The sequence below is a fragment of the Schistocerca cancellata genome, chromosome 9, assembly GCF_023864275.1.
Source record: "Schistocerca cancellata isolate TAMUIC-IGC-003103 chromosome 9, iqSchCanc2.1, whole genome shotgun sequence".
In the NCBI taxonomy this organism is placed as follows: Eukaryota; Metazoa; Arthropoda; class Insecta; order Orthoptera; family Acrididae; genus Schistocerca; species Schistocerca cancellata.
Window position 1 is genome coordinate 218328809 of NC_064634.1, and position 25703 is coordinate 218354511.

Below are 25703 nucleotides of genomic sequence, written 5' to 3' on the forward strand. Positions count from 1 at the left end.
TTTGTAATTGTTTTGGAGCTACAAAATGTAGGCCTAACTGAGCTGTTTATTTCCTCTTTCTTTTTCAAACAAGCCGATAATCCATCGAACTACATAAGGTCGGCAGATGTTTGTTTACTAAATTTACGTCGGATTTCTTCTTTTTTCTGGGTCAATGAATTCTTTTGTTCTGGCTTATTTACAAAATCCTTTTGCTTTTCACATGGTTCATGAGCACTATCACTAAACACTGCACTTCCACAATCTGTTGTGGAAAGTACTTGAAATAAGTTGTCATGCACGAAGCTTACATTTATTTCACAATTATCTTGATCTTGTACTTTTTGATTGCGGCCGCTGCACTTCACCTTTGTCCACTTTTCGGAAACTGTCAAACTATCTTGCAGAAAACGTGACGTGTTCACTTCGGTTTTTCTTTCTTGAATTTTAGTAATATCCATTTTCAGGGCATTGATTACGAACTGTAGGCTACTAAGTCGTTCATTTAGTGTCGTAATTTGGCCCTTGCAGTTTTCAAACGATTTCTTTTTTGTCGCAAAATTTACGTTTTTGTGGAGAGACACATTTCGAGCTTTTACCTTCGACGCCATCTTGAAATTATGAAGATTTTTCTGGGTGATTTTAAACTACACCCTGCCGATTACGGTACTTGTACCAGTGCGAGGATAGCTTTGCACCGGGTATGCCAGACAAATGGAAGTGAAATTTGCTAAAGGATTTTTGGATGGAGCAGCTTTATCCTGGACTAACCAGTATGTTGACCCAGAAAAGACATTTTCAGAGTTTCAAACATTAATTTTAAACAAATTTTGGTTAGAAAGTAAGCAGGCATGAATAAAATCAGAACTTTTGAATGGAAATACACTCCTGGAAATTGAAATAAGAACACCGTGAATGCATTGTCCCAGGAAGAGGAAACTTTATTGATACATTCCTGGGGTCAGATACATCACATGATCACACTGACAGAACCACAGGCACATAGACACAGGCAACAGAGCATGCACAATGTCGGCACTAGTACAGTGTATATCCACCTTTCGCAGCAATGCAGGCTGCTATTCTCCCATGGAGACGATCGTAGAGATGCTGGATGTAGTCCTGTGGAATGGCTTGCCATGCCATTTCCACCTGGCGCCTCAGTTGGACCAGCGTTCGTACTGGACGTGCAGACCGCGTGAGACGACGCTTCATCCAGTCCCAAACATGCTCAATGGGAGACAGATCTGGAGATCTTGCTGGCCAGGGTAGTTGACTTACACCTTCTAGAGCACGTTGGGTGGCACGGGATACATGCGGACGTGCGTTGTCCTGTTGGAACAGCAAGTTACCTTGCCGGTCTAGGAATGGTAGAACGATGGGTTCGATGACGGTTTGGATGTACCGTGCACTATTCAGTGTCCCCTCAACGATCACCAGTGGTGTACGGCCAGTGTAGGAGATCGCTCCCCACACCATGATGCCGGGTGTTGGCCCTGTGTGCCTCGGTCGTATGCAGTCCTGATTGTGGCGCTCACCTGCACGGCGCCAAACACGCATACGACCATCATTGGCACCAAGGCAGAAGCGACTCTCATCGCTGAAGACGACACGTCTCCATTCGTCCCTCCATTCACACCTGTCGCGACACCACTGGAGGCGGGCTGCACGATGTTGGGGCGTGAGCGGAAGACGGCCTAACGGTGTGCGGGACCAGAGCCCAGCTTCATGGAGACGGTTGCGAATGGTCCTCGCCGATACCCCAGGAGCAACAGTGTCCCTAATTTGCTGGGAAGTGGCGGTGCGGTCCCCTACGGCACTGCGTAGGATCCTACGGTCTTGGTGTGCATCCGTGCGTCGCTGCGGTCCGGTCCCAGGTCGACGGGCACGTGCACCTTCCGCCGACCACTGGCGACAACATCGATGTACTGTGAAGACCTCATGCTCCACGTGTTGAGCAATTCGGCGGTACGTCCACCTGGCCTCCCGCATGCCCACTATACGCCCTCGCTCAAAGTCCGTCAACTGCACATACGGTTCATGTCCACGCTGTCGCGGCATGCTACCAGTGTTAAAGACTGCGATGGAGCTCCGTATGCCACGGCAAACTGGCTGACACTGACGGCGGCGGTGCACAAATGCTGCGCAGCCAGCACCATTCGACGGCCAACACCGCGGTTCCTGGTGTGTCCGCTGTGCCGTGCGTGTGATCATTGCTTGTACAGCCCTCTCGCAGTGTCCGGAGCAAGTATGGTGGGTCTGACACACCGGTGTCAATGTGTTCTTTTTTCCATTTCCAGGAGTGTAGATTTTGAGAAGGAGATACGAAACTGTGACAATTTTGTGAGAAGCAGTTTAGGACTTTAGCACTGTGCCCAGTGGAGTCTCGTTTATGAAGAAGATGGCACTATTGAGGAATTACTGAAATACATAGACAAATTAGATCATGCCTGGGACTACAGTTTTCAGAATGAGGGAGGGGGGGGGGGGTGTCATCACAACACCGCCAGAATTCAAAAGGAACAATAATAACAGATATGATGATAATAGAAGTAATAATAATTTTGGTAATAACTATCACAACCAGAGTAATGATAATAATAGGAACAAGCAGGGCGGAGGTAATCAAAGCGAAATGGTAACAGATTCTATGAAAATAACAATCAGGAAAAAAGGTAAGCACCTCATTGCAAACATGTCAGTTTTAAGTGCAGAACAGTTGCAGAAATCAGGCTAGATACGGAGAGGAAGGCGGAGTTCAGGTCACAGGCACCACAGTACACACAATAATTAGCAGATAAACAGATCTGATTATGATAATGTATTTTGAGACTTTATGCTGACTGAAGTGAGTGAAGATACTAGTAAAGTAGAAAATAAATTTAATCTTAGTACAGATGATTTGACTAACTTATTTAATGAGAGTCGTGTTCAGTAATAGTAACACTTATGACGATGCTGATGAGTACAGTTTAGTTAGGTTATTTCTTGATGATGAATTTTCAATATTGTCTGAAAAATATGTGGAGGAAAGTAAGGATCATACACCTAAGTTAAATTACATTTATGTGCCTGCTGGCACAAGTTCTAGTACTTTTGATAGCGATTGTGATGTGGAGACATGTGTAGTTGAAGTGAGGTTCATGTAGATGCATATGATGTTGTTAACGAGTATTTTGGTAGTATTGATGCTGATGTTTTATTTTATGATGAATTAGATGGTATGGTTTATGAGGAAGTACTAGTCAATAATATGAGTAATAAAATGGTAGGATATGATGATTTAGAATTGAAGAAATAGGTACATGAAAATCAGTTGATATCCATTGAGGTCAGTGAGATATTTCATAGTTGTTACAGTAAGCAGTGATAAGATACTGAAAGTCCTGGAAGAGAATGAGGAGTCTGTAGGAAAAGGTGATTACTGTGATAGTGTTAAACACACACGCTCTAGTTGTAAGCTACATTCAAGTACTTTACAACCTAAGTTAGGGAATGAGGTTCAAGCAAGTGCAGATATTGAAGATGATTTATTGGCTGAAGAAGATGGAAGTAATAAGCATGAAATACTTGGTAGTCCATATATTGAAATATCTACAGGCTACTGGAAGGGAGTTTGTCTATTGGACACTGGTAGCCCGGTAAGTGGCGCATCTGGTAAATTAAGAGATAGATTAAAGAATACTGAACAGTATACTGAATTTCCAATTACTGGTGTTAAAATAAAAGGAGCCAAAGGAAAACTTGGTAAATTAATCAGTAGGAAAGCATTAATTTTATTTACTGTCAGTAATGTTGTATTTGAGCAAGGGTGTCTGGTAATAACTGACCTGAATGAATACATGTTATTAGGGCTGAATTGGATATTGAAAGTTAATGCTCTGTTTGATTGGTTAAATATGAAGCTACATTTTATTGATCCAAAATCTGGTGTTCACGGAGAAACTAAATTATTCATGATTTTGATGAGAACTGAAGAAATAATTTAAGAGAAGTAGAAGTAATTGATGACAGAATTTGTTTAGATGAAGATAATGAGTATTTTGATAACCAGGTGGTTAGTGAAGATTTTTCTCAGTTAGTACTGGATAAAGTTAACTCAGCAGACAATTTAAGTAGCAATGGAAAGAGTGACTAGGAGGGATTCCTTTGGGAATATACTAGCATTTTCAATGATAAGCCAGGTAGAGTAAAAGATTACATGTGTAAGTTAAAATTGAGACCACATGAATCATTTTTCATTAAGCTGTGTGGTGTACCTCTTTGTAAAAGGAAGGTTGTTTGATAAGGAATTGGAGAAATTGCAGAGCTGGGGGATAGTACAAAGGAATAGCATCAGTACAAAATCCTATGGTTGTAGTAGCTACGAAAGATGGTGGGGTTAGCATAGTACTTGCTCACCATCCAGAATCAATGGAGAGTTGTTGAATAAATATCATGAAGCAAATTATTTTGCTTGGATTTGACATCAAGATTTAATTGGATTACTATAGAACCCAATTTGAGGCAATATACTGCAATTTTGTGTAATGAGAAAAGTTTTGGATTAAACTTATGAGTTGCTGAATTTATTAGGGCTTTGAATTTTGTTTTGGGAAGTGAGTTACTTTGAAAGTTAGTCATTTATGTGTATGACATTCTGGTAGTCACTAAACTATCAATAAGGAAGTAATTCTGCCTGATACAGACAAATTGTTAACCATTGCTGATTTCCCCCAACCTAGATCAAAGAAGGAACTTAGATCATTTTATGGTTCATGCAATTTCTATAGGAAATATATAAGAACACAAGCTTTAAATGCTCCATGTCTTCTTGTGCCTTTGAAAAAGAACAGTATTTGGGAATGGACTGACAAATATCAAGCAGCTTTTGATGAGGTGAAAAGACAGTTGTCAATAGTGAAATCTTACATAGACCAGAATTATCTTTGCCATTTTGTATGATGACAGAAGGATGATATTATGGGTTAGGAGTTTGTTTATTTCAACAGAAGGAAGTTGAGGGAGAGACTGTGCACTGTGCTATTAGTTTTGCCAGTAGAAGTTTACAAAAGCACGAAAAAATTATGCAGTCACCAAGAAGAAACTTTTATCCATTGTTTGGGGGTTTAAAAAATTTCAAAATTATTTAGTTGGACTAGAAGTCATTGTATAAACAGACCATAAAGCTTTGTGCTACATTCAGGAGTGCAAGCTATATCACTATAGGATTACCAGATGGGCAATTTTCTTACAGTAATCTGGCTATTCAATCCAGTATATTAGATGTGATCAGAATGTAGTTTCTGACACTCTGTCTAGATTACCAGTAGGAGGTAACCTGAATAGTGAGGATATTCAAGAGAATAAGAATTTTAGGATCATGTACATTCAAATTAAAAGAATTTCTGAATGACAACTCCTTCTACTCCATAGAGGAATTTTTAGATATAAATTAAGAAAAAAAGAAAAAAAATTATAAAAAAATAAAAAAAACACAAAAAATAAAAAAGTTGTTACATTAACTTAAGTATGTTGTTAAATTAACTTAATTATGTCATGTATTGGAAAATTTTGACTCGTTCCACATCATTACGAAATATTGTATTCATGATCAATGGAACTAGTATTAATCTAATCTAATCAAGGTATTAAGGAAGAGAAAGGTTAAGAAGTGTTTGAATTCCTGTGATTGATGTCACAGAGTAAAGGCTACCAACCAGAAGCATAAAGATTTCATGCAGAGTAGAATTCCACCAAGGTAAGTTAGAAATGGTGGGAACGGACTTATTTGGTTAACTTTCCTGCACTGAAGAAGGCTACAAATATTTGTTTGTTATTGTTGATTTGGTTTCAAAACTGGTAAAACTGTACCCTTTGAAAAAGGTACAAGTAAAGAAAATTATTCAGTGTTTTATTAATGATTATTTTAGGAATGTTGGCAAATCACATGCTTTACTGTCAGATAATGGAAGTCAGTTCACATCTCATTCATGGAAGGAATTTATTAAAAATGAGAACATTAAGCACATTTTAATATCTGTTTATTCTCCAACATGCAACCCTACAGGAGGTATTTGAGGTGAAATTGGTAGGTTGTGCAGAACGTATTATTCCAAGGATCTTATGAATTGGTACGCTTATAAGTCATTCTAAATAGTTTGCAGCATACTACAACTGGATTCACACTATATGAAGTTCATTTTAACCAGAAACCTTCTAACTTACTCAGTGAATTGATTGAGTTTCCAACCTGTACAGAGTTAACTGCTGATGAGAGGGAAGAGGTGGTGAAGAGAAATATGGAGGCATATCATGGGAAGAGGAAGAAGAAGCATGACAAAAATCTTAAAGTTACACAGTTTAAAGTAGGAGATCTCAAGTTGACTAAGTTTAATGAAAAGTCAAGAGCAATTAACAAAGAAACAAAAATGTTCTTCAATATATACATTGGACCATCTGAGATCTTAGAGATATCTCATCCAAATACATTTAGGTTAATTTATCCAGTCACATAAGCTATTTAGTTTAAGAAACATCACACAGATGAAGCCATATGTTCAATTTGATCAATGTCCACACCATTATACATTGGTACTACATTCACACACATATGTATACATATTTCTATTTCTTTGGATTTATGCTGACTTTGTTTATCTATTTTGATTCATGATATTGGTGCCTGATGATATGAGGTACAATAATTTGCTTGATACACTCTGCTTTGATGATATTTTTTGAGGTTCAATTTGATCCACCCTTGGGGGGGGGGGGGGGGGGGGGGGGGGGGGGCGGTGCACTCTCTTTGTGTACCAAGTGTCTGGCAAGCACAAGGGCCCCAGCTAATGTAGTATCTGCTTCATTATCTTTAACTTTGGTACTGCATCCATTATTTACACTATTTACACTTAGTTTCTAGCCACATGCCTAAATTACTTCTTGGCACATGAAATACTTCACTGATTTGATAATAGTATCTTATCTTATCTTTACTGACAGGAACTGACAACAATACGAATTTTTAAGAGAAATACAGTCAACTGGATCACATGCATGCATTTGTTTACTTAATTATGGCATAATCTTGGTCACTTGTATAACATTTGTTATTATATCACATCTTTAAGATTTCTACAATTATTGAACTTGATGTGAATCTGAAATACTTTGTACATACATGGTTGAATATTCAGAATGGTTATTATGGAGATTTTTAGCAACATTTGACATGAAGTTTATACATGACACATATTCAATGGATTTAAATTATTTAGATTATCTTGACTATAATTAATCCCATTGCTCTACGGTGAATCTGGTGTTGTCTTTGAAAGCTTTTGATTAATATGATTTAGGAGTACTTTGCTTGCTATTGTCGTAGGGTGACAATAGCCTTATTAGTGGATTTTGGCTACATGGTTATAGATGACCACAGTCTTGATGAGATATATGGGTTGGCTGATTAGCCTGAGAAAGACATGAGCTAGACAAGATAGATTTTGGTTGGATGTTCCAGCTGGACATCAGCCATTTCTTTGACACACCAATCACGCATGGAATTTAAGCTACATTTCCGTATGTTAAATGTATTATACTGCGTTTCACTATGATTATACCTTTATCTATATTTGATTCTGTATACACTTTGTGTCATGTTTCCTGTATTTGTTGTTAGCATTCATCGTATATGTTTTTTAGTGCTCTGATGCTCAACATTGTTACCGGTATGTGGTATTTTTGTTCTCATCTTAAACATTTATATTTTCTATGTATGACAAATTGATCAACATATTTTCTAAAAACAAAGATGATGTGACTTACCAAATGAAAGTGCTGGCAGGTCGACAGACACACAAACAAACACAAACATACACACAAAATCCAAGCTTTCGCAACCAACGGTCCTTCCCTCTTTCCTGACGAGGCAACCGTTGGTTGCGAAAGCTTGGATTTTGTGTGTATGTTTGTGTTTGTTTGTGTGTCTGTCGACCTGCCAGCACTTTCATTTGGTAAGTCACATCATCTTTGTTTTTAAATATATTTTTCCTTCGTGGAATGTTTCCTTCTATTATAACCGTATCAACATATTTTCTGTTACATAAAATTTCTTTCATATAACTTATGTGTATTCTCTCACAATTTAGTCTCCAAGTTGGAGTTTGCCATAGATTCTTTCACATCACTCATGTTGAACCACTTTTGTCTGGATAAGTTCTCACATCAATGTCATGATGTCAGTGGTATATAGGTTTTTGTTATTGTGTTTCCTCGATTGCCTGTTCAGGATATTATTGAATACTTACATTGCTTTCCCTATTGAATCATTTAAATGCCAACATATGTACTTATCTTCAAACAACCATTTGTATGAACATGAATAATATTACCTATCTGGAAGATTTTCCCATATTTGACAGGAGCTGTAATCGTTGTTGATGGTGTACTGTATCATACAGCCTTTGTGCTCCAAATACTAACTTCTGTTTTTCTTATGGTACTGGGTGACATTTGTCTGGAACTTGAAGTTCCACATCGTATTAACTGGCACATTTGCATACTTGTTTCTTATGGACTTTGATGTTGTACTAATCGATGATGAACTTTCTTACTGGTTACTACAGAGCAGTTTGCATTTTTCAGGTTGGTCTGATTGTCACAAACTTAGGCCTTGAACATTTTCAATTTGGTTGGGGTGTCTCATGCCAAGTTCTAGGTTCATGAAGTTTTGCTTACTATATTCACTTGAACTGTTTTTCTGTTGTGACATCATGACTTTGGACTTCAATACAAACAGTAGATCTCACAGGTGCATTATAGGTTAATTCTTGTACTTGACTGTATGTTAGGAAGTTAAGGAATTTCTTTAAACATAACTTGTTTTGTGGCTTTACAATTATTTGCTGTAATTGCATTTCCTATGGGTGGATGATTTCTGCACAGTTCTATGCACTACTTTGGTCACAATTAACAGATCGGAGGGAATTTTCATTTGCATTTTCTTGTATATACTTTAAATTAGTGTTTTTCTATTCATGGACAAAAATATACATTTTGTCTGGTATATGAGGATGATTTGAAAAGTGCTCAGAACAGAATAGAAAGAAAGTACTTTCATCACTGAAACTTTTTTTATTTTTCAATGTAGACTCCTTGTAGATTAATGCAAGTGCTCCAACGATGTTCCAGTGCCTTGGTCCCATCTCAAAAATGAGTTTTCTCAAGGCCTGCAAAATAGTTGAACTCTGGCTATCAATTGTTTGTTTGAAGTGAATCTTAGTCCACCCAAGATTTTCAGTTTTGGGAAGAGATGGAAAAGTCTGACGGAGCTATAACAGGTGAATAAGGGAAGACTGGCAAAAATTCATACCTTAGTTCATGTAATTTTGCCATGGCGGTGGCACATGTGTGCGGGTGTGCATTGTCTTGATGGAAGATGACTTTCTTCCCTGCTAAACCCGGCCCTTTTTTGCGTGTCTTTTGTTTCAATTTGTCTAGGAGGTCAGCATAGTATTCTCCAGTAATTGTTTTCCCAGTGAGCAGATCTACAAACAGAATCCCCTTCGCATCACAGAATAGTGATGCCATGACTTTTTCCACCGAAGGAATTGTCCCTACTTTCTTTGGTGGCAGAGAATCAGCATGTTTCCACTGCTTTGTCAGTTATGTTGTGTCTGGGGTATAGTAATGCACCTAAGTTTGATCTGTGGTCACAAACTGGTGCAAAAAATCTTGTTCATTGCTCATAAAACGGGTCAAATATTGTTCCGATATGTCCATTCTCATGCGTTTTTGACCCAGTGTCAAAAATAGCAGCACTCATGTTGCAGATAATTTTTTCATTTCTAATTCTTCTGTTAAAATCTGACATAACCTTCCAGGTGACATATGGCAACCATGAGCAATTTCACGCACTTTCAGTTGGTGATCCTCCATGACCATTTTGAGCACTTTTGCAGTGATTTCCGGGGTAGTGACACATCTGGCTCACCATTGCGCAGATCATCATCTAAGCCCTCCCGACCAAATTTAAATTCATTTGTCCACTTGGCAACAGCTGAATATGAAGGAGCTGAGTCCCCCAGCATAGTCTCTAAATCGGCATGAATGTCTTTTGCTTTCATACCTTTCTTTACGAAGTTTTAATCACTGCTCGAATCTCAATTTTTTCCATCTTTGCAAATCACTACGTGGGAACAACAGCAGAGCCATGTTACCACCACAGCTCTTCCAAAAGCACTGATGTGGCACTTGTTTACAGGCAACAGTCCAATGAATATCATGTGAACAACTCGGTGTGCTAGCACTGACCTCTCATAGTGATTCTGAGAACATTTCAAACTACCCTCGTAGTAGGTTAGATTTTATGCTATCATCTTGAATTTTATTGTCACACTGTATCATATACACAAAATAACTTGTGATGAAGCAAGCTGGGATATTTTTACAAATATTTTACAAATAATTCAGCTTAACTTTTGAAGTAGAAGAAACTGTTAAAAAGACGCAATTTTTTTATGCATTCAGTTGCTTTAATGAGTTAATTGCAATTTTTGTAAATTAAACATTGAACATTTATAGTTTCAGTGCCTATTATTGTGAGGATATATACCAGCCCGCGTTTCGGTCCCAAGACAGTCAGTCCATGGCCGAGTTTCAGATGAGGAACCCGTATTGATTAGATCAACAACAGTGCATCCACTTAACTGTGAAATAAATGTAATAGGCCGTGTGCTAAAACAATGACAGTGTCTGTTCAATACATACCGTATTATGTGGCACGAACTGTGTGGTTAGTTTTCTACTGCTCTTGAATGTTCAACAGTAAATTATTGTAGCAGTATGTTGACGTTTGCCTGCAAACTATTAATGAGGCTTATCAAAAGTTAAGCAACAGTGCATTGGCCATATAATTGTGTGGGGGTTGTGCACATTGATAGTAAAGAACTGTGAAATGCAAATGTGCAACTGTTGGCTACATCATTTAAAGTAGTCAGTGTTGAACTTCCACCCCCCATTTTTCAGCCAGTATAGCAATGCAGTACATTGACACCGAGGACAATCAATGAAGAAATAAAGCAGGTGAACGTCACAAACTCTTTATATTGTACAGTTCACCATACTTCTGAATTTGGAAGTTACATGTGATTAGATTAATTAAACGTTATGTTTACATTTCATACTTTATTACTTATGGGATATATGTATATATGAGTAAACTAATGATGATTTTGTGCTGATACAAGTTTGAAATGAATCAAGGAAAGAGTTGGAATAAAATGATGTGAAATGGAGTATGATAAAAAAACAACACTTTATACTGAATATTGTTTACAGCATTTAAAAAACTCATAAGGTAAGAGGTCAAGTACTTACGATGACACAGGGGTTACTCTGAGAAACAATTAATTTTGTTTGCTGATCTACATGCACATTTATTTGACGACACTGATCTACGTATGATCATTCTGACCATCAATGTTCCACTATTTATTTTTTCATGAAGCGTTGCATATTTAAAGATTCTGTCATCCTTAACACCCCACACACAAGCATACAAAATTTTACTTCGCATCAACTACAGCAAGCACAACAATGCTGAGGAGCTACTTATAATTAAAATATTTGCTTCTTCTGTGTTCTGGAGCCAAAATTAGTATTTTTTAAACCTTTAGCAAAAGCAAGATAAATAAATTTGCACAGTCTAATGCACAAGAGATTTCAAGTAAAACTGTCCCTAGTAGTGTGGACAAGCCTTTTCCTTGCGAGGCTGTCTTGAACAGATGGGAGACATTGAACTGGGGCAACCCTGCAATGAATACCTGCAACATTGTTCTGGAGTGGACTAGACCTCAAACAGACTGAATGCCCATCCCGTAACACCTTGTCAACCTTCCTGCCACAACTCCGTCCCCAGCAGATGTCTCAGTACTTTCTAAACACATCACCTTGGACTTGTAAAGAACTTTCTTTCCTTTACTCATTCTCCACATTGGAAACACTTCTTCACCATGCACCCCTCTGGCAACAGCAACAAAACCCCACACAGAGCCTTGTTTAAAACAGTTCCAACCTCCTTCTAATTGTGATGCTCTTCTCCTTCCACTCGGTCAACCACTGGTAATAACCTTTGAAAAATGCCTCACTTCTAACCTGGTCTCACATTCACATTCCTTCCTGGTGAGTCTAACATTCATTCCTTTGGCACACACAGCTGTTACCTGGAAACAAATACAGATCTTATCACCCTTCCTATGCACACAGGCTCAAACACACTAATCACGAATAATAATGACATTTGGCTGAGGTTCACTGCCAAATTTCCAATATCTGTGCACAGTAACCTTACAACCATGATCCCATCTCAGAAGTCCACCATGACTACAGCAACTCCTCAGGGTCTTAGTACCATCCCAAAACCTGACACTGAATCCATCTCCCTTTTGACCCAGAAACTCTCTGCATTCTTACTTTTTATTTTCTCCCTGAACTCCACAAGCCCAACCCCACAGGTCTCCCTATTGATTGCCCCAGTGTGGCTGTTTATGAAACTCCCACCTAATGTATCTCTGCTTCTGTTAACAGACAGCTCCAAACTACTGCCCCTAATCTCTAATTCAACAACCAAACAGTACTCTTTTCCTTTACAGCCTTTCCACAGTTTCCACTGCCTAATCACCAGATGCAACATCCTTGTGCACCAACAACCCCCATGGGCATGCCCTACACACCCTTCCAAGCATCTTCTCGATACCAAACCCACCACGTATTTTCTAATGCTCCTGGCCAACATTGTCACAATTTCATGTTCGAAGGCCTAATCTGTAAACAAATCCAGGGTACTGCCAATGGTAAATACATGGCATCATCCTCTGCCAACTCATTTATGGCCCTTCTGCATGAATTCCTTCTATCTAGCTATCCAGTCACACCTAAACGCCTTTGTCTGGTTCAGATTCATTGATGCTCATAGCAAGTAAAGCCATTGTTCTTTCCTGCACAACCTCAAAATCTACTCCCAAATCAACTCAATGACCCATCTTCTTAGATGTTGATCTCCATGTCTTAGATGGCTTTATTATTATGTCTATTCATATGAAGCACACCAACCACCAGCAATATCTCCACTTTCACCGCTGTCATCCATCTCTTCCCAATAGCCTCACCACCTGCATTATAAAACAGATGTTCCTGTCCCATACAATTATCCACTCACTCCTGCCACAGTGTAGTCACAGGCATTTCATGCCCTATAAAGTGCAGTATCACATGTGAAAGTAGCCATGTTATATATCTGCTGCTGTTCAGTTGCCATGCAACAAAGTGTACATGACAGCTAACCAACTCTCAGCTCACATGAATGGTTGCTACCAAATTATGGCCAACTGCAAACTTGATCATCCAGTTGATGAACATGCTGCATAGCACAATGCAAATGACTTTAACAGCTGTTTCACTGTGTGTGGTATTTGGATATTCTCTTCCATTACAAGTTTCTCTGATCTATTCATGTAGGGTTTGTCTTTTCAGCATATTCTGCATTCTCACAGTATCCATGGCCTTAACTTCCACTACCCTGTTTCCACTACCTCACCTTACTTTTTTCCTTTTGTCTTCTATTACAGTTAACGTTCTCCATAAAGACTGTGCCCTGCCTTCTCCTATCACTCCCCTCCCCCTCCCCAAATCCCTCCTCCCTTCCTACACTGTCCCCTTTTCTCTCCCCTCCTTGTCTTCCTCTCCATCTCCACCTTCCTCTCCCCCCCCCCCCTCTTTCTATATATCTTACATGCTCTACCTCCTCAGAACTCCTTTCATATTATCATGCTTTCAATGAGTCATCTATCTTTCTCACTCCTGCCTTGCACTAAATGCTCCATGCCTCATATGCCCTTTCCTGTCCCTCCTCACATCCATCAGCCCAGCAAACTACTCTCAATAATTTGTACTCTTTAATCTGCAGGAGTGGTAGTGTGAATATGGGTGTGTGGTTGTGTGTTGGAATGTGTGTACTTTCTACTCGAAAAAGACCGAAAGCTCAAAAGCTAGTGAAGATAGTTTTCTGTTAGATGTGTCTAATCACCACACATCAGAATGCTAAATATGATTGGTTTCGTTTCTCTTATTTTACATACTGAGCCTTAAGTTCCACAAGAGTGAACATTACAAGCCAGGGCAACAGGATTCAACAGGGTATATGTTAAGAAGTCCCCTTACGAAGGTCTGTGACAAGCACATGTTCATTCCACAGAGAATCTACAGCACAGATGAAACTGGAATAAGGGCTATAACAAACTGACAGACCAACATCTTAGTTCTGCAGGGAAAACAATAAGTTGGTGGTCTGATATCTGCAGAGAGGAGCACACTGGTAGCAGTTGAGAGTTGTACGAGTGCAACAGGGATCTACATGCCTCCAATATTGGTGTTTCTTCCTTTCATGAAAGCAAATTAAATAGAAACAGTGGTAAACAGGTTTATAAAGAACAGGTACCTGTCCTCTTGATCCAGATGTGTTCATTGACTGGATATTTCAACCTAACTTCGTGACATGAGGATTCAGCCAGTGAAAGTTCATTAGGGAAGGATCCTCAAATTTCTAGAAGTATTTCTGGGTCTAAGCCCATATCACTGCTTCTGCCTTCAGTATCTCACCTAAATACACTCCTGGAAATGGAAAAAAGAACACATTGGCACCGGTGTGTCAGACCCACCATACTTGCTCCGGACACTGCGAGAGGGCTGTACAAGCAATGATCACACGCACGGCACAGCGGACACATCAGGAACCGCGGTGTTGGCTGTCGAATGGCGCTAGCTGCGCAGCATTTGTGCACCGCCGCCGTCAGTGTCAGCCAGTTTGCCGTGGCATACGGAGCTCCATTGCAGTCTTTAACACTGGTAGCATGCCGCGACAGCGTGGACGTGAACCGTATGTGCAGTTGACGGACTTTGAGCGAGGGCGTATAGTGGGCATGCGGGAGGCCAGGTGGACGTACCGCCGAATTGCTCAACACATGGGGCGTGAGGTCTCCACAGTACATCGATGTTGTCGCCAGTGGTCGGCGGAAGGTGCACGTGCCCGTCGACCTGGGACCGGACCGCAGCGACGCACGGATGCACACCAAGACCGTAGGATCCTACGCAGTGCCGTAGGGGACCGCACCGCCACTTCCCAGCAAATTAGGGACACTGTTGCTCCTGGGGTATCGGCGAGGACCATTCGCAACCATCTCCATGAAGCTGGGCTACGGTCCCGCACACCGTTAGGCCGTCTTCCGCTCACGCCCCAACATCGTGCAGCCCGCCTCCAGTGGTGTCGCGACAGGCGTGAATGGAGGGACGAATGGAGACGTGTCGTCTTCAGCGATGAGAGTCGCTTCTGCCTTGGTGCCAATGATGGTCGTATGCGTGTTTGGCACCGTGCAGGTGAGCGCCACAATCAGGACTGCATACGACCGAGGCACACAGGGCCAACACCCGGCATCATGGTGTGGGGAGCGATCTCCTACACTGGCCGTACACCACTGGTGATCGTCGAGGGGACACTGAATAGTGCACGGTACATCCAAACCGTCATCGAACCCATCGTTCTACCATTCCTAGACCGGCAAGGGAACTTGCTGTTCCAACAGGACAATGCACGTCCGCATGTATCCCGTGCCACCCAACGTGCTCTAGAAGGTGTAAGTCAACTACCCTGGCCAGCAAGATCTCCGGATCTGTCCCCCATTGAGCATGTTTGGGACTGGATGAAGCGTCGTCTCACGCGGTCTGCACGTCCAGCACGAACGCTGGTCCAACTGAGGCGCCAGGTGGAAATGGCATGGCAAGCCGTTCCACAGGACTACATCCAGCATCTCTACGATCGTCTCCATGGGAGAATAGCAGCCTGCATTGCTGCGAAAGGTGGATATACACTGTACTAGTGCCGACATTGTGCATGCTCTGTTGCCTGTGTCTATGTGCCTGTGGTTCTGTCAGTGTGATCATGTGATGTATCTGACCCCAGGAATGTGTCAATAAAGTTTCCCCTTCCTGGGACAATGAATTCACGGTGTTCTTATTTCAATTTCCAGGGGTGTATATTAAAGGCATCCTCATGGCTACTAAAATAAGAGAGAAAAACTCGCAACAAACAAAACAGAGAAAACTGCTCTTCTGGCATGTTAACATTACAAAAAAGAGTTGGCTGCTTCATTGGTACAAAGATAAAATTAAGGCTTGGTGCTAACAAAATGACTGGAAATAAAAAGAGGAAATATTAGAAAAATCCCAATCCTGTGGAAGTGATGGTGGTAATGACATAGTCTGCATTTTTTGCAATGAACTTTTCTCCAACGCTTAATCAGAAGAAAGTTTGGTGAAATTTTCAAAGAGCAATGCTTGGATTCATGAAGAATGTTCTGAACTCATTGCTGAAGATGATGAAATTTTTTTATGTCTGTGGTTTTTGCAGACAGGGTAAGTAACAATATTTTCAAACAGTTTAATTACCTATAAATTAGTTTACTGTTATGTACCGATTACATTTACCAAACATTTATTAAATAAAACATATTGTGTGCTTAGCCTCTATTTACAAAGGCTTGCCAAAAAGTAATTCCAACAAATCTAATATGTGAACACTCTTAAAACTTTTTAAATAAAACAAATGTTATTAACATTCTACCTCTTTATTCTTCATGTCTACATTTTCAGTTCTGTGCTGCTAGAGGGCTCCGAACTGTAGCATATAACGTGGCGGTATGTAACATAACTATGTCGCTGGATGAGAAATAGTTTGCTGTAATCGAGTTTCAAATTCAAAGAGTTCATCCGGAACACCCTCTCTTTCAGCATAACAGTGCCAGATCACATACAAGTGAAGTGACATCTGTAATGATCTGATGCCTTCAGTTCACTGTCATCGACCGTCCTCCATATAGTCCCAGTTTGGCCCCATATGATTTACATCAGTTGAGAACTTCACTTTGATAGTGATGAAATTGTGCAAACAGAAGTGAGTTTGTGGTTCCATTAAGAAAGTCAAACATTCTATAGATGAATAAACTGGTCTCTCGATGGGAAAAGTATGTTCATCACCAGGGTGACTATTTTGAAAAATAAATGTGTAGGCATGAAGAATAAAGATCGAGAACGTCAATAACGGTTTGTTTTATTTAGAAAGCTTTAAGAGTTTCTGTTGTGGACTGGGAGTGTCCACTTAGATGAAAATCTTGCTGCTGCTGAAAAAGACTAATACAGGTGTCCTGGTAGGACGGATGCATGGGTTCTAGGACAGAACACATACAATGGAAGAAACACATAATAGTGAATAGGAAAATATGTTACTCAACTTTCATAACACTGGTTGCAACAATCATAGAATCTAGGTTTCACCTATCTGTCCTATATTGACTGGAGTTCCATGAACACAAACTAAATAATGTTCTCTGAAATAAAGCTAGAAGAAAACTAATCTTCTGTCTTGATCTACTATATGAACTCTGAAACTAAAAGCATACAGTTAAATCTCTATGCAGGCTGTCTCTGTCCATACACAATAATTCTATTCACTGTCCTGTTTCTACTGAAGAATAACTACTGGCTGTCAACCACTGTTTCTATCTCACTAAACAATTTGAAGACATGATGAACATTTTGCAAGAACTCCCTAGCAAGATTGGATTGACTTACAACTTGCATCTGATGACTTCTGCCCATGCATGTTTATTAAGTGCACCTGTCTTCCTGGTGGCGTTGCTGCTTCAGGGGTGTGATTCTCTCAGGTAGCACGATGGTTTGCTTGCAGTAATGTTCCTGCTGTGGACAGACATCTCTGGTACTTCTGGCACCAACTGTTGCAAACTCTTCTTGTGGGGTATCTCAGTACATCACAGTTCCCACAAAAAAAATTTGAAGGCATTACTTTTCCGCAAGGCCTCACATTTTATGAGTAGTAATAGCGAAGCGCTTGTTTTTGCCTAACTGTCATGATAAAACAGATTCATCATCATCATCATCATCATCATCATCATTTAAGACTGATTATGCCTTTCAGCGTTCAGTCTGGAGCATAGCCCCCCTTATACAGTTCCTCCATGATCCCCTATTCAGTGCTAACATTGGTGCCTCTTCTGATGTTATACCTATTAGTTCAAAATCATTCTTAACCGAATCCAGGTACCTTCTCCTCGGTCTGCCCTGACTCCTCCTACCCTCTACTGCTGAATCCATGAGTCTCTTGGGTAACCTTGCTTCTCCCATGCGTGTAACATGACCCCACCATCTAAGCCTGTTCGCCCTGACTGCTACAACTATAGAGTTCATTCCCAGTTTTTCTTTGATTTCCTCATTGTGTACACCCTCCTGCCATTGTTCCCATCTACTAGTACCTGCAATCATCCTAGCTACTTTCATATCCGTAACCTCAACCTTGTTGATAAGGTAACCTGAATCCACCCAGCTTTCGCTCCCATACAACAAAGTTGGTCGAAAGATTGAACGGTGCACAGATAACTTAGTCTTGGTACTGACTTCCTTCTTGCAGAAGAGAGTAGATCGTAGCTGAGCGCTCACTGCATTAGCTTTGCTACACCTCACTTCCAGTTCTTTCACTATGTTGCCATCCTGTGAGAATATGCATCCTAAGTACTTGAAACCGTCCACCTGTTCTAACTTTGTTCCTCCTATTTGGCACTCAATCCGTTTATATTTCTTTCCCACTGACATTACTTTCGTTTTGGAGATGCTAATCTTCATACCATAGTCCTTACATTTCTGATCTAGCTCTGAAATATTAACAGATTACTTTAAAATTTTTCAAGTTAACTGATTTATTCCTTTTATCACCAAATGAGCAGAAATTCTGAAGGAGATTTTTTACTGCAACAAAGTACAAAAATTTGGTAATAATAGGCAAACAAGTTCATGAATGAGTTAGAAGCAATAATTGATTAAGTATTCTGTGTTACCCAATTGTTTGCTACTTTCTGGAGCTTTTGTGTAACTAATAACTTCGAAGAAAATAGGATGTTATGCACTGTAATATAATAATAAACTGCTTCGTGTTATTTAAGTATAAAATATGTTTCTTGCCATCTTATCGAGCACTGTGGGCAAGGTTCCACAACTGTCGTACTGATTTTCTATTGAATTAATGCACGAGAAGCACTTTTATTTTGCTTTAAAATGTCATGAACAGTTCTAGTCCCCAGGAAAATTTTCCAGTGGCTGCATATCTTGTGCCCTGAAGGTACCCAGATAGCCTCAAATAAAATATGTACCCACAATATGATCAAGAAATATTTCACAACTGACTCCTATATCTTATTGTACCTTGATAGTAGTAGTAATAATAGTTTTATTCATTTGTGGACCACTTTTACATAGATATTGGACATATGCTATCGTAGTTTAAGAAGAAGAAACATAATTCTTATATACGGAGTTTTACATACTTGCAGGTCTAGTTGCTGAATATACAACAGGTAGTCAGCTTTGGCTTTATAATATGTGCTATCCTGACATCTGCCTGTAGTACTTTAAGGAAACTACAGTAAACCTAAATCAGGATGATCAAATGTGAGTTAGAGCTTCCATCCTCCAAAATACAAGTTTTTATAGTGACAAAGGTTAGAGGAAAACAGATTGGATTTAGAAGTGAGGCAACAATGGGTAGCACAGGAAAATGATAAGCCACAGGCAGCAAAAACATTTATTTGACATATCTTAAATGTGGTAGAAAGTATAGGGACCAACAGTTCCACAGATAACCAAGCATATTGAGAAAGTAACTTTCATAAAATTCAATCATATGAACGTATCATCAACTTCTCCTTCTGAAATTAAGAAAATTACACATTCTCTCAAAAACAAAAGCTCATCTGGTTTTGATGGTCTTCCCAATAGAGTACTAAAGACTTGTTCCCATGTAATAATCCTGATCTTGTCTGAAATATGTAAGGCATCACTAACTCAAGGTGTTTTTCAAGAGAGACTGAAATATGCCACTATTTAAGACAGGTGATAAGAGAGATGTTGGTAACTACCAACCTGTTTCATTGCTGACATCATGACATCATTTTCCAAAATTTTTGAGAAGGTTATGTATTCTAAGAATAGTAGGTATCTCACATGAGAAACAATAACATCCTCAGAAAATCACAGTTTGGATTTCAGAAGAGTTGCCCTACTGAGAATGCCATTTGCATGTTCATTCACTGAATTTACGAGCATGAAATAATAAAATTGTGCTGTCTGGTATTTTCTACAACGATTTAAGGCATATGACTCTGTGAATTACAATGTTCTCCAAGATAAACTGAAGTTTTATAGGACTTTTGGTTTAACCAAACAATGGATAATGTGATATCTAACCAAAAGAATGCAGAGAATTGTACTTAGTAATTCAGCTAATATAGTCTGGGGACGGTATTCTGACTGGGAAGTAATCACATATGGAGCTACCCAATGCTCAATCTTAGGTCCACTATTGTTCCTCATATATATGAACAACCTTCAGCCTAATGTACAATAAGCAGAACTGGATCTCGTTGCAGATGGCACAGGTATTGTAATCAGCCCAAGCATATATACGGAAACAGAAGATATGCTAAATGATGTTCCTAAAAATACCTCTGACTGGTTTTCTGAAGATTGTCTCACCCACAATTTTAAAAAGACATAGTATATTCAATTCTGCACATCTAGGGATACTACACCAATTGTAAGTGTAACATAGGGTTAGGAAATTATAAATGGGGTGGCAACTTTAAAGTTCTTAGTGCCCATCTCGGTGAGAAAAAGCATGTTGTGGAGCATCTAAAACAATCTTGTTCAGCCATATTTGCACTTAGAATCATTCCAGGTCTTGGGGAGTGACAAATCAGTAACTTGAAATATTTTCATTCAGTAATGCCATATGGAATAATGTTCTGGGGTAACTCGTCTTTAAGAAAGAAAGTCGTCATTGCTCAAAAATTTTTTCTGTAAGAATAGTTTGTGGTGCTCATCCACAGTCATTCTGTAGAGATCCGTTTAAGGAGTTGGACATTCTGACTAATGCTTCCCAGTATATTTATCAGTATATTTATTTCCTCACGAAGTTTGTTGTAAATAATCCACTGCAATTCAAAAGGAACAATGATTTTCATATTACCATACCTGAAGGAAAGGTTACATATGGTACATTCTTTTGCACAAAATGGGGGTGTGCAATGCTGCAACTTAAGATTTTTGATAACTTACACAATGATATAAAATGTGTAATAGACAGCAAAGTACATTCAAAAATAAAATTAAAAAGTTTCTCCTTGATAGCTCCTTCAGGTCTGTAAAACTATTTTTGTTATCATAATTTGTAAAAGGTGGTGGATAGGAATTACTAACTCATATCTGTATATTAAAAACAAAAATACAATAAAAATCTTATGAATGTTAAGCATGTAGCGATTTCTACAAATTAATTTGCAGTTTGAGTGTATAATTATTCATTCCACATAATTATGATTTATCAGAAAAATGATCCAGGCAACATGAAACTATGTAAGTAACTAACAATGAAGAAGAGGTAAAAAAATAAAGATTGCAACAAAACAAACATTAAAACATAAATCAGAAATTAAAGTGAGTGAGGAATGTTGTAACAATGATGACACTAATTGAGTGGGTGAGTGAAAACGGGCTAACAACTACAATGGGTTGCTATTTGAGGACAGATTGATTAGGCCTATAGGTACAACACATGTCGCAGAGCAAGTTCCATTCTGCAAAGTTCTGAGATATTTGCCATTTGAGGAAGACCTCATGTCATCTTTGTGGAGTAGGAGGTAGTATGATTGTGGTTGCTGTGTTACAGACGACACTGTGTGGCAGGGTGTTATGTACATGTTACCATAACAGCTACTAATCATGTCCATTCATCGATGCTGCCAGCTAAGAAGTTGTCATGTCAGTGAAAAAAAAAATTAATCAGTTAGTGATATGTGGGATTATGAAAAAGAGCAAGATGAGAGAGAATATTATCAGTCATGATAAATAGGCTGGTATCGGGAAACTGACCAGGACAGGCAGTTCCAACCACACATGTAATGTTTGGAAGACCCAGATCAGCCTTTTGGTGAAGCAGGTTGTAAGATAATGGTTCACTGCTACATACCATGCTGAGTGTGGTAGATATTACCAATAATTGTCAAACTGGTGCAGAGACCTAACCCATGATGGCCTGCCAGTACCTGTATGACTTGGATCATCTTATTGCTGGTTCCTCCTTTGACACACACACACAAACACACAGGCATATGATGCCACAAATTTCTTATTTTAGTGTTTTTTGCTGGTCAACTTTCTGTAGTCTGTGTATGTAGAGACTTATTTCATAAACGAGTAGATGTGGATCACATGTTCCCATGGAACAAAGGAAAATATATACATATAAATAAACAAGTACACAAATAAAATGCATCATGCTCAGATGAATAGTGCCAAAAAACACTCCTTATTTGGGTTTTACACCCCCCCCCCCCCCCCATCTTCTTACTCAATGGCTCTTACCTATATGAGTGTTAAACCTGAAAGCTTTTTATATCAGGATGATCAGACTCAGCCAGACCAGATGGCAGTCAAAATGCAGGAAGCAAAGTGTTTTGTTGCCTCATCACAGCAATACAGTAGTTTTATACAAGTTTCACATATTCCAACTTTTCAGACACTGAAGTGGCTTTTATTACAGATGGCAGAATTTTAACAAGAAAGTTTACAATAAATATGTAAGAAAGTGTTAGATAGAGAAGAATTAAACTGACCTTGTAAAAACTAATTCTTCTCAATACAATTGGTACTGGTATCGTATTTCTATCCTATTCTACTCCTGAAATGACATTATATACTAAATGACACTCTAAGAATTTCATTCAGTGTATCATATTAGTTTCAAAACTTATCTGGCAATGAGGTTCATTATTATCTGAGGCTCTGAACAAGAGAGTAATGGCAACTATTTTTGAATTTGTAAATATGCTAATTTAACAATTTAATAACTGGCATTCCAACTGACAACAAAAATCCAACATATGCGAAGAGAAAGAATGGATCAGATTTTTCATGACAGGAGCTTTTAACACTACTAGTTCCTGAGTTATGTCCTACTGGAAAACTCAATACATTAACATTTGCTTTTGGAATGTATTTTTTATTGCATACAAGAAACATAATATGCAGAGAAATGAAAGAGTTCTCCTTATGAGAATTTTTAACAAATAATATTAAACATATCAACTTGGATACCATTCATGCAAGCAATAATATTATAAAACAAAGAAGAATCAAATAAGCAATGTGACACAAGATCCTATTTAGTAAATCTCCTTTTTACGATAGTAATGAGTGGTTTATGCACTGACCTGGAATTAGTGGCATGTCTTCACTCTGCTTCATGAAAGGCTTCCAATTGTGTGGTTTGTAAACAAGTCTGGAGGAATGTTCTTCAGTAGAACTACTGATTGTGTCAGAATCATGTTTATCGGTGTTAACTTCTGCTGTAGTTGCATCAGAGTCACAGAATGTTTCCACTGAGGGCATCTGTCCGAAAAGTGGCAACTAGTAGTCTTATACCATAATAACATGCTACTATATAGTTACAGCAAAGAAAACAAAATCCAGTGAAATGCTGTGTTTCCCTGTGATTATTTTGTGATGTAAATGGTGTGGCAGTGGTATACGTTAGGAACTAGCAGTAAGTCTCTGTAGGAAATTTGGGACTATACTACAAGGTAAGTTAACATAATACTGAAAAATTATCTACACTAAGTAAAGTAATAAAGGTTTGTTCACATGCATGGTGTCGGCCTTGGTGTAAAAGTAAGTAAATACATACAGAGGGAAGATTAAAGTACCGTTTATAAACAAGTTGCCTGCTACTTACAGATTTTATCAGTAAAAATGACATGATAAAACAAATTACCGATAATCACTCAAGGTATCTGGGCTCGGGTACAGATTTCTGAACATTGGCACTGGAAAAAAAAAGTGCTTGAAATTTAGGAAAAGACTCGGCAGAAAAAGCCGCACACGCGCGGAACATTTCCGCAAACCGGAAACTATTTTCAAGACATTTCTTTATAGTCGATGCCCAGCCTGCGCTATATGCGCTAAAAAGAAGCAGAATTACTGGGTAGACAGGCAACAAAATTTTAGTTCTGAAGGGAAAAAGTTCGCACAGTATAAAATTTTAACATAAACACTACGCTGTGGTCCTTTGCACTAAAATATGCGGTACGAGAATGGTTTTGTGAAATAATAACTATTGTCAAGACAGACGCAGAGCACGGTGTAACAATGTTATGTATAAAGCGCTCATACAGAAATTCGTGTACGTACCTCAGCGGTTTCCGCGGTTAACTGTGCACCTGACGGACGCTCAAGGTTCTTCGAGTGAGAACCGGCTTGTCTGCTGATTTGGAAGCGATCCAGATTTGTGCGGTCTGTTGTGCGTAAACGACGACGTTACCCAAAGGGTTGCGCCAAGCGTTAAACAACAATCACTACACCACACACACGACTTCGTCGTTGCCCACAGCCTGGTACTTAACCGTTATTGGATGCGCGCAGATGACAAAAAATATCGCGAACTGGGCAAACTAGTCTATAAATTTACAAATTTGCAAATCTTTTATTTCATCTGCGAGCATAGTTACATGAAATCGGTGTCGTTAAAGTTAACACACTAGTAACAAGAGTACTAATAATATAAACTTGGTCGTGTGTCATTTAACTATACGAAAATAATCCAGGGTAGATACACAACGTATTTAAATAAATGTTAAAAACAACAAAAAGTTTCCTAACAGTACAAGACATATTTAAATAAATGACAATAACAACAAAATGTTTCCTGACAATTATAAGGTAAATGAACAACATATTTATGTGAATGACAAAGAAACTGAATAATCAAACATATAATTAACAATAAGTATATGAAAAACTAATAAAATAATTACCCAGTGTGACATATTTAAAGTATGTAGTTAATTTAGTGTTCAGTTCGCATCAGAAAAGTGGGTCATTTGACACGCATTCATGGAACTCTTAAGTAGAGTAAATTACTTTTCATCCATCTCGGAAGACTGGTTTTAAGTTTATTTACTGGCACTGTGTAGGCATTTTCAGGTCAAGCCTAGCGTATGGCACATTAATTGTATGTCCAGTTCTTGTGTTGTGGTCATGAACTGTTCTCCTTAGGTCAAAAAGACAAGGTAGTTGTAAATACACAGGTTTCTTTTGCCCTTTAAGCACTAACTTTGAGCCTACAGCATTGCCCCACAATAGTATCCCATAAATCAGGTGGAAATACAAATACAAATGTTTTATTCCACCATTGAGCATATTTACATGTAATTGGTATCATCAGTGTTTACATAATAATATAAACTTTGACATGACAAATGTTATTAACTACAGTATAATAATCCAGGATGGATGCAATACATATTTGGGCAAATGTAAATAACAACAAGAAGTTTCCTAATAGACCAATTACAAGATAAATGAACTACACAGTTCAGTGAATAAGAAATAAATAATCAAACAGATAATTAACGATAAGTACATGAAACAGTAATAAAATAGTTGCACAGTATGGCATATGTATAGTTTGCAGTTAATTTATAGTTCATTCTCATAAGGAAAGTGGGTCATTTGTCACATACTCAAGGAACTCTTGAGCAGAGTAAATTACTTTACTTTTGATCCACCTTGAAAGA

The 25703-nt window shown here is 38.8% G+C and overlaps 1 protein-coding gene across 2 annotated transcripts in view; it reads right to left on the minus strand.

Annotated features, from left to right (window-relative positions):
* Positions 1 to 24470, minus strand: part of LOC126100159 (proton-coupled folate transporter-like) — a 158711-nt gene extending 134241 nt beyond the window's left edge. The window contains exons 1-2 of one of the 2 annotated variants that reach the window (XM_049910702.1): positions 24319 to 24470; positions 23343 to 23520 (exon numbers count right to left, since the gene is read on the minus strand). In XM_049910702.1, coding sequence (XP_049766659.1) covers positions 23343 to 23520 — 178 coding nt within the window. In that variant the 5' untranslated portion in view covers positions 24319 to 24470. The remainder of the gene's footprint in view (positions 1 to 23342; positions 23521 to 24318) is intronic. The other variant, XM_049910701.1, reaches the window with a different exon arrangement.
* Between the last annotated feature and the right edge of the window lie 1233 nt (positions 24471 to 25703).